This window comes from Gekko japonicus, unplaced genomic scaffold (assembly GCF_001447785.1).
Source record: "Gekko japonicus isolate JY-2015 unplaced genomic scaffold, Gekko_japonicus_V1.1 scaffold911, whole genome shotgun sequence".
Classification (NCBI taxonomy): Eukaryota; Metazoa; Chordata; class Lepidosauria; order Squamata; family Gekkonidae; genus Gekko; species Gekko japonicus.
This window is the reverse complement of record NW_015172582.1, coordinates 705,960-721,376: the sequence shown is the minus strand read 5'-3', so window position 1 is coordinate 721,376 and position 15,417 is coordinate 705,960. Positions and strand designations below refer to the sequence as shown.

At 43.4% G+C, this 15,417-nt stretch overlaps 1 protein-coding gene across 1 annotated transcript in view; it reads left to right on the top strand.

Annotated features, from left to right (window-relative positions):
* Positions 1–9,474: 9,474 nt before the first annotated feature.
* PALMD (palmdelphin) overlaps positions 9,475–15,417 on the top strand; it is a 45,682-nt gene continuing 39,739 nt past the window's right edge. The window contains exon 1 of the mRNA XM_015421463.1: positions 9,475–9,763. Coding sequence (XP_015276949.1) covers positions 9,719–9,763 — 45 coding nt within the window. The 5' untranslated portion in view covers positions 9,475–9,718. The remainder of the gene's footprint in view (positions 9,764–15,417) is intronic.

Sequence of the window (15,417 nt, the reverse complement as noted above, 5' to 3'; positions counted from 1 at the left end):
GCAGCAAAACTAACAGTTTACTCACCAAAGGAGCATTGCCAGTTCATACTAGTGGGAAAACCAGCTACTGAAGGTTAGTCATACTGCTTTCCCCTTAACAAAGGGGACTGTATTCCTATTCAGCAAAAAAAAAGTTTCTTCCTGCTGTAGGAATAACAAAGAATTCTCTGTTCCAGAAAGACTTGTTTTGGTATATAAGTCAAATTTCAATTTGCATTGTTCAAAGCCTATCTAGAGAAGTAGACATAATTTTCGTTAATTAATCACATGCCTTTAATTCATTGATCAATCAATTAATTAATTAATTTTAAATTGTTTGCATATTATCAAACAACACATGGCTGAAAAAATAACTATATTGGAGCCCTGCATCTATGAATTGGCTTGTAAGTCATGCTGGGGTAGTTTCAAATTTGCTCTTAATGGGCATTTATCATAAACAAATCTGTACTGTGAACCACACACACCTGCCCCGAAGTTGGGGTCAATTGTGTTGCCAACATCAGAACAAACCCTGACTTCAGTGCAATGAGAGGGTCATCATATGATCTCTATATATACAAGAATCATTTGTTCCTCCTGCTTCACCAGAGTGACCTACAGCCCTCTTGCTGACATGACCTAATTATGCATACTACCTGCTGCTTGTCTACAGTACTGCCTTGCCTCCTTTCAATCAGTTCATCACTGTATCATTCAATCATTCTCAATGCAATGAAATGTAGCAGAGTTACCAGACTCCAATGGAGGCTTCCTGCTCTTTATGTGTCTCTGCATGAGTCACCATTCTGTTCTTACCTCCTTCTAATCAGCTTCTTCTGCAAGGGTGTAGACTTTCCAATTTCCCGGGGGGGGCTGGGGCTGGGCCAGAGGCATTGCTGTGCTAGGAGCAAGGGTGACTCCCGGGGGAGGCTGAGCACTTTCCTGAAAATTTCGGTGGGGGCTGAAGCCCCGCCGCCCCCACGAAGATTACGCCTATGTTCTTCTGTGGACAGGCAATTCTGCTGTGACTCTTTACTAGGTGTATCATTAATTGTCAGTGCAGAGATGCACAAAATGGATCTGTCTTCATAAGAATCTATACAGTGAGTCTCGGCTTGGGTCACTCTTCTGGACATGCCTCCTTCCAGACAGGAGGAATGCCTAGAACACTCTGAAAGTCAAGTGTGAGGGTGAAGGGTGCTTTCAACTGTAATTTAGAAAAATTTTGTCCCAACTATAAAAATTTTAGAAGGCACTCAGAAAATGTAAAAGGAGTGAATGGACAGCTGGTGCAGTTCTCACATACTAAGATTATTTCGTGCAGCTATTTAAAATTGGCTTTATGAGCAGAATTCCCAAAGCAAGAGGATCCATATTCATTTCCAGCTGCTACTGTTACTGCAACAAATCCACTTACAATTTTTTTCCAAAACAAACCCAGGATTATCTAGTCTTCGAAATTCCGACCAACTCCCCAGTTTGATTGTTTCAGTATTTGCTCTGCTAATGCCCTGTGAAAGGAGACTCCTACAATGAAATCTATTACAAAATGGAAATGAATATGTTAAGCGTGGGGGGGGGGGACAAAAAAAGAAATGCATCTACATGCTGGATCAAATAACTACAAACAATGTATTCCTAAATCAGTGTCCATTGGGTTAAGAGAAATATTTGCTCACAATTTGGCATAGGAACTGTAGGCTGAATAGATTCTTTAAAAAAAAAACAGGGCTTCATTAAACCACCTAAAGGAAAGTATTTTAATTGTGAAATCTCACAAACTCTCTTCCAGGAATCTTGCAGAGAGCATGTCTGTTGAAGTTTCTATGCTATCAGTAGGTAATATCTTGCTTACAGCACCATCATGGACAAAGGAGGCTTAAGGCCAGACAAAATGACAGCTGGCCCATTTCTCCCTTTACCATGCAAATCCAGTTCAGAGTAGGCTTAACATAAATGGAAAAAAATAACCTATTGGTTGAAAGAAAAACTCCACCCAGAGACAAGTTAAAGGAGAAAAATATTAAAGAGATTTCTGCAACAGTGGTCACTTAGTGTTACTCTTATCTGGGAGTAATTCCTGCCCAGATAATCTAGTTTTTTAAAAGATGTGATGTTAATGCAGTGAATAGCACTCCCTGCTTAAAGATGCACATGTCATTCATTGCACAGACAGAATGTACAGGCTGCTGGAGTAGTATGAAACAACTTGCCATAGTATGCAAGCATTGCTCCATGTTCACTTTTTGATAGCATAGTCAAGCCATCATGGAATGATTTTTACCTTGTCTTCATATAGTGACCATTTCTGATGACTTTTGTCCTGTCCATTGGTGATACTTTGAACTTACTGTATCAAGGAGCCTGTTAGTCCTCAAGCTTCCTTACCCCACCCCTAATTTGGTAGATAAATACAAGCTGTCACCCACCAACAATGTAATTGATAATGACTAGTCCTAGTCCATGGAAATGATGGGAGTAAATACATTCTGCTTCTAGAGTATGGTAATGTCCTCTGTCCTAGACAGATGATCAACCAAATGGGGGGGGGGGGTCATCCCAAGAGTGGTTTGTTCTTCTACAAGGGCTACATGTCTAAAATGAACCCTGGAACTGACTATAGGCAAGTAGATATGGTTACCTGCATTCTTCATTCTGAACAGTACACTACCTTTACAAGAACTATATTCTCTGGTCCAGTTCATCAGGCCCTGATCTACATTTCCATTTCTACCACCCATTACAAACTAAGATGGTGCCATAAAAATGCAAGCGCCAACAGACATAATGTGTTGGATCATTCCACTTACAATTTTTTTCCAAAACAAACCCAGGATTATCTAGTCTTCTAAATTCCGACCCACTTCCCAATTTGGTTGTTTCAGTATTTACTCTGCTAATGCCCAGTGAAAGGAGACTCCTACAATGAAATCCATTGCAAAATGGAAATGAATATGTTAAGCATGGGGGGGGGGAACCAAAAAAGAAATGCATCCATATGCTGGACCCCAACTCACAAACTCAGCAATGAGCATCTACAAAGCACACATAACCATATAAAGGGGGCACCCATAAAACCATTAAATCCAAAGTCTGGTAGTCCACATTCTGATCCTCACAAAGGGCCAAACTAGTGTGTCTGTGGGCCATATATTGCACACCCCGGACCTTGGTAAACATTGTAGGGGACCAAACCAGCAATTTTACAGGAAATGTCATGGGGATGCTGTATTTCCTTGGAAGCATCTCACAAAGCCAAAGCTATCTCGATACCACTCTACACTTTCAAAATCCCAAAAGTGGATGGAGCTTTGAAAGCCCACTTAGATGGATGAGCACCGGACCTATTCTTTGCCTGAGGCAATCAGCCTAAGTTAATTCAGTCAGAATAAATGGACTATACTGTATATACTGTTTGTTCTTATCTTCCTTCTTTGGCCATAGTCCAGGCAACAACAATCAGCAGACTGCTTATCCCCATTAACTCCATCCTGTCCCTAAAATATTTTACGATGTAGTCAGTGTTTTATTCCTTCCGCTGATTAGGTTCCGAATATTCTAAGAGCTGGTTCACCCATACATGTTTATTATCCATTGACCAGCACCAAGTGATGATTTGTGTATCTAACAGTGGAATCCTTAGCAGAGTCACACCTGCCTTAGTCTGCTGAAGTCAATGGTTGCAACTCTGTTTAGGATGGCACTTTGAATGAGCCATCACACTTAATACTGAGTACATTCCTGAAATCCACAGTCACGTTCTGTGATTAATTTATTGGCATTTTAGGTGGTCAACAGATGCAACAGGGTCAGTCAGATGTATTCATACTTTGCATAAGTCTTAATGGAATTATAGGTCCCGGTCACATGGAAGGTTTTGGCCCGGGAGAGGAACGGATCGGGGGCGCAGCAAATGGGCGCGATCTCACTGCAACATCTAGGAAGCGGCATGCACCCGTCCCTGATCCGTCCCTAAAGACGGAAAACCCGCTGCAAAAAAGAACCTCCTACAGAGGAGGAATTACCAGGAACGCCGCATCAAGCGTGGCCGTGGGAGCGCCGGCACGCCCGTCGTCTGGAGCAATCCAGGCTCCCGGCCGAACTGCGCATGCGCACACATGTGCAGTTTGGTTGCTCGTCCTTCCTTCAGTGGCTTCCCCCCCGGCATCTGATCGTGCCGGGGAGGAACTGCGCGGCAGCTCAGGGGATCTATGTGATCCCGCCGCCGCGTGTCTCTTTTGATGCGGCTTTCAAAAGTCGCACTTTGCCCATGCTTTCCCCCCCCCTCATGTGGCAGGGGCCATAGTTGGCCAAAAGCTAACAGCAAGATGTCATAGAAATAACATATAAAAGGCAAGAAAAGATATTAGCTTTGTTGGCCAGAGATTTATTGTTCTCTAAGGTGATCTGATTGTGATCTAGAATGCTATGCAATTCATCAGCTATATAAACTGTGGAGTCAACATCAAAACTTTCTAAACTATGGCCCCGGTCACACTGGGGGAAAAGGCGCAGCTGAAGTGCGGCTTTTTCGAGCCGCATCAAAAGAGAAGTGCAGTGGCGGGATCAGACAGATCCCCTGAGCTACCGCGCAGTTGCTCCCCGGCATGATCAGATGCCGGGGGGAAGCCACAAATCAGTGAGCGAGGCGAGCCCGCTGCGCATGTGTGCGCCTGCACAGTTTGTCCAGGGGCCTCACATGCTGCTGGAGACAGGCGCACCAGCGATCACACGGCCACCTCTGCTGCGGATTTTCGGGTAAGTAGTAGTGTTTTGTGGGTGGGGGGGTTAATCCACATCTTCGGCCGGAAGAGACGGATCGGGGATGGGTGCGCGCCGCTTCCCAGATGTAGCAGTGTGATCGTGCCCACTTGACGCACCCCCGATCCATCCCTCTCGCGGATCAAAGCCTCCCGTGTGACCGGGGCCTATATGTAGCAATTGGAAGTACTATCCAAATAGATAATCTAATGACTCCCTCCCCAGTGAGGCAAAATCAAACCATATCCATTGGGGGAGATTAACAGTTGTTTGATTTGTTTTTGTTGTTGTTTAAAGGTCTCTGAATCCAAAGGTATTTTGAAATTTAGTTTAGGCTCAGCCAGGGAAGCCTGGGGGAGGATAAAGCAGAAGTCCTCAACTACTTAAAAAGTTCTTTGGAAGATTAAACACCAGCTGTTCAGGATGGCCAATGATGGATAGGGCAAAAGCTTGGGTATCACTTTACAGAGAAGACAAGTGTGACCAATTATTGGGACATTCTTTGTGGGTGACTTTGCAGCAGGACTTTAACTTAGGTAATAGATGGTTAAGAAACAGCATTCTTTAAAACAAATTTGGTAATCAGATAGTTCTGCTTTTTAAAGGCTGTTTTGAAACAACTGATAAGTAGTATTAGCTATAACTTGCTTTCTTTGTGTAATCAATTAAATACTGGTATGTTTTAAAAGATAGATAAACATAAATAGCCATAAAGACCTGTCCTAAGCTCATCTAATTCAAACCCTGCTCAGCTTTTGTAGTCATTAGTCTGTACCTTTTGTAGTCATTAGTCTGTGCAATTGAATATTATTTAAATCTATGTTGGGTCCAAACTGCAATGCTTCTAGAAGAATCATTTAGTCCAAACTGGCATTCTAGTTGTCCCTTTCATATCAGTTAGTTCTGTAGCAGTTATCAGGTAATGTTCCATGGCTCCATGCCATGGGAAGCTTCAGCTGCCCATTTCTGCATAGTCAACCCCCAATAAAAGGATAGGAATTTTTCACTGGCCAGCTGGTGACATTATTTAGGGTGCCAGTTCAGATAGACAGAGGTTCTGTGCCATTAAACAGCTGTAGCACTGGCAAAAAAAGCAGCAGTGAAGTGTTGGTTAACCTCTGCCTATAATAGGTATGTTAAGATCATACATTCTTTAGTGCCGTGGTCTAAATGTACATATTTTAGTAACCTTAATGAAGTTAAATAGAGTTATGTATGGTCAGTGCCTTGAAGGCAGACCAAACCGTTCAGGAACTCTTAAGAACTCTTGCTTTGAGCCCAAGAGGGAAAGGCAGGATATAAATGTTACAAATCCATTTAACAAAATGAAATTGCCTCTAGAATCTCTACAACTTTTGTAGAACAAAATATATGCAGTATACACCTGCAGACATTATTTACATGATGTTGAAGGCGAGAAACAGTTCTAGGTTCTTAATGATATTCAGATTTAACTTTTTCAGAAAGACGTCAGTCATTGTTCCACAAGCATATATTATTTTTGGCAGTTCTACCTGTTTTGCTAATTTTGTATTTTAGAGTTTGCCCTTTTAACCAGATAGACAAAAAAAATTGCTCAATCTGTTAGCAATGTGAAATCACTTCCAACTGTGACATAGACCTGTAGAGAAAGGGACACTCTTGCTTTCATAGTAGAAAAACTCATCTTTCAATAGGGGGAAAAAACTTTTTTGTTTGTATTAAAAATCTCATAATTAACTATTCTGAATTAAAACATTTTTGATCAACAAATGAAGAAATGGGGGCTGCCAGGACGAGGGAAAGAGGAAACAGTGTAGGGAGGGCTATACAGGGGAAAGTTAGGCGCCACCCACAAGCCCTTGTGGGTTCCTCACCATGCAGCTGGGCCTGGTAGCCACCACTGTGCCTCTGTTTATTAGTTACAGTCCACTCAGTTTGGTTACAGTCAGAAAATTCAGAGTTGTGGTGTAGATATTGCATGTATTGAGAGAGAGGTAGGATTGCAGTTAGTGTGCATCCTTTTGTAAGTCTTCAGAATTAATTATTTAAATTGTTGTGTGTGTGTTATGTGCTGTCATGTTGCTTCCAACTTATAGCGACTCTATGAGTTAATGACAACTAGATTCAAGTCCAGTAGTCCCGTATACCAACAAGATATTCAGGGTATAAGCTTTCAATAGCCAAAGCTCCCTTCATCAGACATGAATATCAGATGAAGGGAGCTTTGACTTTCAAAGGCTGCAATCACTCCTTTAGATCCAACACAGGTGTGCATGCCTGACGGATCTAAAGGGAGTGATCAGACAACATCTGGGAAGTATCCTGTAGTCATCGGCAACCTGTGCTCCTAGTCCACGGAAGTGAAGTTAAAAGACACCGGGAAAAGTCCAGTGTTATCTGGATAAGGTGGGCCACGGGCAGACTTTCCCCACTCTGATCACTCTAGCAGGCTCTCATGCCATCGAGATGGTCTAATCAGGCCATCCCGACTCCATGCCATTCCCCCCCCTTCGCAGTATGCGCATCATCGCATACTCCATAGAGGGCCCTCAGTGCAGAGGTGCGATTCCGCGTTTATGCGCAAGGGAAACAAATGGCAAAAAAAATCCGACTCACCCACAGTTGCGTTTGATCACACAGTGACGGGCTGCACCCACAGCTTCAAAAGGCTGTGTGATCTCGCAACTGCATGTCAAATTCCTCCGGAGGAAATAGCCTTGCTTCCCCTCCACTTCAACTGGCACGTGTGACCGTAGCCAAAATTTTATACCCTGAAAATCTTGCTGACCAACACAGCTACTCTCTGAATTTATGAACTGATGTCCTCCAAAACATCCTGTCATTAACAGCCTTGCTCAAGTCTTGCAAACTGAGGGTCGTGGCTTCCTTTATTCAGTCAATCCATCTCATATTGGGTCTTCCTCTCTTCCTGCTGCCTTCGGCATTTCCAAGCAATATTGCCATTGCCCAGTGAGTCTTGTCTTGTCCTTAGCACCAGGAAAAACCTGAAGAGAATTTTATTTAGGTTGAGTGGAATATAACTGGATAGCAGCCAGTTATACCAATGAAAATGCTTAGGATCGAAAAATTAGCATGACATACAGAACACATGCATACAGAACCCTACAAGTGATATAAGGCATGGGGAAAAAAGGAAGTGATATGAAATGAAAAAAATAAACTTTAAATTTTTTGAAGAAGTTGCCTTACAGGAATTGGAAGAACAGACCATTGACCTGGATGTGACTTCTTCACTGAACTCCACATGCGCCCCCCAATCTCTGCCCTCCCCAGGCACACACACACCTTAAATGTCCTGGAATTTCCTAAGCTGTGGTTGGCAGCCCTAGCAAAAACAAAATAACTGGCCCAAAATCACTGAGTGAACTTTGTGCCAGTGAGGATTTGGATTTGGGCCTCAAAGATTCTAGTTTGGTGTTCTATAATTACATCACACTGGGTTTCATTTTAAAGTAATGATGCTCGATGTGTCTAATCTTGAACACGAAAACGAGGGATAAAAATGTTTTAATAAATAACCTATAACTAAGTATAAAGCCAGTTTGGTGTAGTGGTTAAGAGCGCGGACTCTAATCTGGGAGAACCAGGTTTGATTCCCCACTCCTCCACTTGCAGTTGCTGGATGACCTTGGGCAAGCCATAGTTCTGTCAGAGTTGTTCTCTCAAGGGAAAGGAGTTTGTAAGCCGCTCTGAGACTCTGAGTGAAGGGTGGGGCAGAGGTCATTTTGGGGGGGAACGCGGGGGATCACAGTTCCCCCGGGTGAGTACGGGGGGTGGAGCACATGACAAAGCCCCGCCCCCTGCTTCCAGCCGCCCCGCTTCCGGCCCTCATTCAGCCAGGAGGAGGCAGGAGAAGAGGGAGGGTAAGTTGCTTCCTCCCTGCCTCTCCCCACCCCTGCCTGCCTGGGGCCAGGGAGGGCCTTCACGGGGCTTCCTTGCACTCCCGGCGGCCTTGCACGTCCACCGCCGGGCCCCTCATGGGTCTCAGCAGTGGAGCTGCAAGGCCGGTGGCGGCGGCCGGGACCGTTGGGGGTGGGGTGTGTGGCCTTATGACACACTTCTGGTGATGTCAGTGGGTGTGGCCTTATGACACACTTCCGGTGATGTCAGGGGGTGTGGCATATGCTAATGAGTTATGCTAATGAGTTCCCCTAGTTCTTTTTTCTACGAAACGACCTCTGGGGTGGGGTATAAATCAAATCTCTTCTTCTTCTTCTTCTTCTTCTTCTCTCCATTGTAAAATAATACAAAATTAGTTTTAAAATGCTCCATGAATGTTTACATTTGGCATACTATCGTAACTATAACTGTGAGCTGTGAGCCAGTTCAAATCTCCCCTCAAAAATAAGTACATTTATATAGCTCTACCTTATAGGTCTGTTTTGAGGAGTACTAATGTACATGAGGCACTCTGAAATCAGCTAACTGCTAAATTATTACTGTTATCATATCTCAGTGAACATTCAAGGACAGCAAGAGTGAAAAATGTTTTGTGTTTTATCTTTCACTTTTATGTACATATTTTTAAAGAAAGCCTTACCGAATGCAGTACACGAATACCAACGGCATTCTCCTGGCTGGAAAGGGAAAATATGATTTGGGTGCTTAAAGGTTAATCTTCGGTATGCCAAATGTGCATATTACAGCAAGAAGTTGGCAGCTGGGGAAGGAAAAAGACTTGTGCTCCCTGCCGTTCAAACTTGTCAGTCAACTCGTGCCAGTATTCTGGCCGTCTGCCTCTTCCAGCACACCCTCATTACATGTGTCTGTCTGCTCATCTGTTCAGAGACGCTCTGAAGAAGTCGGGAATTCTTCCTCCTCTCCACTCCTCTGTGGAATTAGATCGCAACTCTTCGGAAGCGTCTGTTCCGTAGCCCTCCTCCTCCTCCTCACAGGGCGCCTGCCTGCCTGCCTATGTGGGATTGCTTTACAGCTTTCACAGCCTGTGCGTGTGGCTTTTTTTATTTCTAGAATGGAAGAAGCTGAACTGCTGAAGGAAAGATTTCAGGCCATAACAGTAAGTGCTTATAGTTATTATGTTTTTTTTTAAAAAAAACCAAGAGCTACCTAGAGACAGCCATATCAGAACAGAAGCCTATCTTCTGTAGTTATTTAAAGAAAGAACTGTTATTTTCTTTGGCTTTGTCAGCTCCACACGGGGGTGGGGAGCAGCAGGTAGTATAATTCTGTGCATGAAGTGCCTTTCCCAAGCATGCTTGTGATTTGACGGTCCCAGGCAGTGAATACAGCACTCAGAGGAGAGGTGCCCTGCTTTATATTAGACATCCACAATGCTGTCATTAAGCCTGAGTAGCTGGATATATGTGTGCAAGCATCTGAAGGACACCAGGTCAAAAACCCAAGGAACCAGCTGAAATGGAGAAGGCAGGAAATCATCAGAGAGCTGAATGGGTGACTTGGGTTTGTGTCGACAGTTCATGTGAGTACCACACAACACTGAAGGAAAGAGAGCAATAGGTGACATTCAGATGGCTCACGTGGTGGCATTTTGCTCATAAAGAACATAATGAATGCCAAGCACATAGAAGAAATGCCTGTACTTTTCTTCAGGAGGAGGAGCACACATGTCAGGGAGGGGGGAAGCCTGTGTAGTAACAAAAAGCTTCCAGCTCTCTACTGGCCTGAGGTAACCCACAAGCAGGAGTGCTGTGAACTCATTGCAAGGTTTGGCTTTGGTCAAGCCAGAAGACCAATACCTTTAAGAGAAGATCATTCTTCTCTTGCCCATTCTTTAAAAACCAACAGACCTGTTGATATAATTATGTAGTAACAGTCATTAACCAAGAGAACTCACTGGGACTGACACAACCCTCTTCAAAGAAAAACATTTTTCTGGCGAATCTGTCTTTTAGGTATTTCAATTACATTTCAGGCACATGCAGACAAAGAACAGAAACAGGAAACTCCACAAATGTAAGGAGTTGCCAATCCTGTCTGTCACATAGGCTTGCCAACCTCCAGGTGGGGGCTGGAGATTTCCTGGGATTATAACTGATGTCCAGTTCAATGTTCCCTCTAAGCTGTGGAGCCTTGTGAGCAAAAATTCTCCTTTGTGAGCTGCTGGCATTAAAGTTGTGAGCGAGCCATTTGGCTCCTGCATAAATCAGTTTGCTCTGGAGCCACCTCTCCTGAGCTAAGACAAAAATGTGTGAGCCGGAGGCTAAAAAATGGTGAGCTAGCTCACACTAACTCAGCTTAGAGGGAACACTGGTCCAGTTCACCTGGAGAAAAGTGCCATTTTGGAAGATGGACTCTGTGGCATTATACCCCACTGAAGTCCCTCGCCTCCCAAAGCCCCACCCTCCTCAAATTCCATTGCCAAAATCTTCAGGTATTTCCAACCCAAATGCTGGCAACCCTCCTGTCACCCCAGGCCCATCCCCTAGTTTAGTCTTTTCTTTTTCTTTTTTTGCAAGAGCTGAATGGGCATTGCAATGAATGCAGATTCCATAGCCAGGCTGGAAAATATAAATGGCCACCAAGTCTCAAAACTCAAAAGCTTAAACTAAAAAGAGTGGAGCTTTTTTTCTGTGTTCTCTTTCTGGCTGCTGTCGTGTCCCAAATGATTCACACCAGTATGATCAGGGAGACTACTCACTTGTGTAGACTTATTTGCAAAGCTGCCATATTCCCACAAACAGTGACCCATGAGTAACAAAGGGCTATGGTGACCACAGCAAGGAGGTGGAGAAGACATTTTTCCTTTGAGGATAGTATTTCTTCACAATGCATGCTTTTGGACAAGTAGCAACAGGGCAATTGTGGACAAGCTATTAAAAGTAGCACTTGAAGGAAAAGTTAAGGTTGGAGAGAGAAAAATTAAGCACCTCAGGAAAAGCTGTGAACACTTTTTACAGCAAAGATTGTTCATGTGTCTTGGGCTGTGTGGTACTGGGGATGAAAAGTCACCTGTTGATTTCGACAGGCTCTTTATTATCAAAATTTATTATGAAATGCTATGCTTTGAGAGGCTCAGTGGGGTGTTTTGGAGCCATTAATTCACATATGCTCATGCTGAGAGGTTTCTTCTTGGATGGTTCTTTAATGATAAGAAATATGACTTTCATGTAAAATATCTTCTTCATATCAGAGCTTACCAATACAGATGTGCCCTAAGAAGACAAAGGCTTTTCCCACAGGAAACATGCCCTGTGTAGCATTTTTATTAGACAAAGCAAAGCAAAACAAATTGCTAAGAAATGCAGTTTTAAAATGTGTGCAGCTGACAAACTGAAAAGGGTTGTGATGATAAAGCCTTATGCTTTAGTGGAAATGACAGCTGTATGACAATTGTTTCATTTTTACAAACCTGATTCTTTTTTTCTTGTTGTAAGGTAAAAAAACTACTTTTTAGATTTTATTAAAAGCACAATCCTCAAAGATATTATTTTTGGATTTTGGACAACTCTTTAAAAAGAAGGGCTATTTTTGTTGTTGTTATTGTTGTTTTCCATCCCATTTTCTGTGGGTCAGTTTCACATTCCTTGAGTTTTGCCAGTGATAAATGTGATATGAAGTTGTTGCTTTACACCTCCTAAACATATTGGTTTCATGAAACGGTCTTCCAATAATTGTTCCTAGGGTTGCAAACAAGTAGCCTGATCCTATAGGGAACTGCATTAGCTAATGCTGCAAAATTTAGATTTTGTGACACTGTGGCTGTAATGCAGGGCTTTTTTTCTGGGGGTACAATGCTGGAATGGCATTCCAGAACCTCTTCAACAAAATTCTTTTCAAAATGTTTAAAGGTTCATGAGTTTTCAGTATACAGATTGAAAACTTCACTTCTCTCTTGAGAGTTCTGGCAACTCTTAAAAAAAAAAAAAAGCCCTGCTGAAATGACTTCCAAACGTGGCTCCAATAACTATGAACTACTGGTATGAATCTCAGCAAAGCAGCACTTACTTAAATGATGTGGGGGCTATTCCAACAACCTTCCTGCTGTGCTGTCTGAAACAAAAACTAGCTCTAATTTCTTCAAGCCCTTTTTAAAAAACCAAAACCTCCATAACACAGATCTTGGTGGTCTGTCTTTTGCTATTTAATATATTCTGGCATAAATCTCCACCATGCCATTTACATCTCACAGAATTTACATTTCACCATTTTAATTGTGTCTGTTGTTTCCTGTGATCATTCCAATTTCCAATGACCTTTATTGGCATAACTCCTGTGATCATTCAAGGGAGAAGGGGGCTCTTGAAATATGGTGAACATGTTTGTGTACCCTCCCACATTCAGGCAGCCACACTGCCCAGCATCAGTCCGCTCCCCCAAGAAAAATTCCCCCAATCCCTGTACCTTCTGGGGAGCCACAGGAGTAACTCCCTCCTCTAAGGTTTTTGTCAATCTACAATAAAGCCACTTTGCAGCCCTGATCAACTGCTGTTTGGGGGGCATTTGTTTCTGAAATCCTTCTCCTATGTTGCTGCCGCCTAATTAACGAGATTTCGCTAAGTCCTTCTGTTGCTGAGAACATATAAAGGTAATGCAAAGGGAACCCTGTAATTTGCATTAACATCCTTTGTCCTCAGTGACATCAGCACATAGCTAAATCTTAGCCCATTGGCTCTGATACCTTCATAAATAGCAGCAACAGAAGGAAAAATGTAAAAAAGAAGCCAAGGGGGCCCTGGCAACCAATGCTCCCCCTAAGCTCTGAGCAAAAACTTCTACTTTGTGAGCTACTGGCATTAAAGTTGTGAGTGAGCACTTTGGGTGCTGCGTAAACCATCCTTCCTGAGCTAGGACAAAAATGTGTGAGTCGGAGGCTATAAAACTGTGAGTTAGCTCACACTAACTCAGCTTAAAGGGAACACTGAATCAGGATTGCAAACTTAGGCAAATAAGTGTGAAAGGGGGAAATGCTGAGTGGGGGAGAAAAGCCCCCTTTTCCAATAAAGTTGTTCACTGTCGAACATTTGGTTCAGTTCTGTTTTAAATACAGGCTTATTTGATGGCCTAAACTGATGACTAGATTATTTCAAGGCCACTTATTCAGTGACATCAGGAAAAAGGGGGTGACGTTCAGAGATTGGCAGGAGGATGTCCCTAAAATCAGGATTAAGTGAACCGCTACAAACTGCTGCTGTGGGATACCTTGCAAACAACCTTTAAAAATAGAACTCTCTGAAGAACAGCACCAGCTAACATTCTTCTCACAAAGATGTCAGCTGTTTGGTTAGGGGACACAAGAGACACTGGAAAGGGTACACCTATGACAGGGAAACATTATGCAGGGTGACACATTATTTTTGTCTCCCCGTGTCACTTAAATTTGATGTATGAGATGCATGCCAGAAATGCTAGTGTGTTGTAAGAAGCCCTATCTAAAATGACAATTCTTCAAAATATTTAAATAGGAATAATAAAACAAGAACTCTGCTCTCCCGATAAATCCTCTGTAACTGATATTGCCTCCTACTGACTTAACCTCGTTAATTTCCTCCTTGTAGCTTCATAGTGTGAGACTATGAATCACATAAAGGAAACTGAAAAGTTTTTGAGAACTTGGGGGATAACTCCTTTTTTAAATCACATCCAATCGGTTTGGATTGGGCCATGAAAATGCATCTCTGTGATGGCGGCAGCAAGCAGGGTGCGAATGGGCAGGAACAGTGCCAGTGTACGAACCTGTTCCCAGTCTGTCTGCTGCCGCCGCTGCTGCCATAAGCACCTCCCACCTCTTCTCTATCCCCTGTCTGCACAAAAGTGCTGGTGCAATGGTGGTGGCAGTGGTCCTTCATGGCCCAGACACACTCCCCATTTTACTGAGCTGCACTGTGATGCTGAAGTGAAGCAAAGCTAGGAAAGGCAAGGGAAATACCTTTCAGAGGCCAGAAATGGGGGGAATGGTTGGAAGTGCAGCTTAGTTCGACCCCCCCCCCCCCCAATAGTGGATACAGGTGGAGCATCCCAATGGATGCTCTACTTGCAGCCACTCCGTAGTTTCCTCCTTAAATTGAAGAAAATTAGGTTTATATTCACTTTAAATTAAAGAGATTTTTAAAACCCAGGAGCTTTATAAGTCATCTGGATGCTTCCATTTATTGTGTAACATCCCCACAGCCCATGTGGGGAAAAATCCCAGCGTGGAATGTTGGTTGTGTATACGTAAGGTGCTGCCAAGTCACAGCCGATTTATGGCTACCCCAGCAAGGGGCTTTTGAGGCAAGTGAGAAGCAAAGATGGTTTGCCATTGCCATCAGCTGCGTTTTTTTGTATTTTTCATATGTGTGCATGTGTGTGTACGTGTGTGCGCGCGTGTGCATGTGAGTGTATACACCTGGAAGTCATGGTGACCTCTGGTGACTGAACACTAATTGGGGGCCTGGAGAATATTCAGAAAGGTGGCTGAATAAAGCCTGCCCCCACCTCCCAACTGCTGGTATCCCAAGGAAGTTTCCCATCCAAGTATTTGCCAGAGTTCACCCTGCTTAGCTTTCAAGAACTGATGAGATCGGGCTCGCCGGGGCTATCTAGGTCAGGGCACCATTGCCTTTCTCTGTAGGGTCTTCCTTGGTTATCTTCCTCCAAAGTACCGACCCTGCTTAGCTTCCAAAGTCTGACAAGATCCAGCGACACCATATAGCCCAGTCTCACTCTCACCAGATCTCAGAAGCTAAGTGGGATTGGTATTTGGAAGGGAGA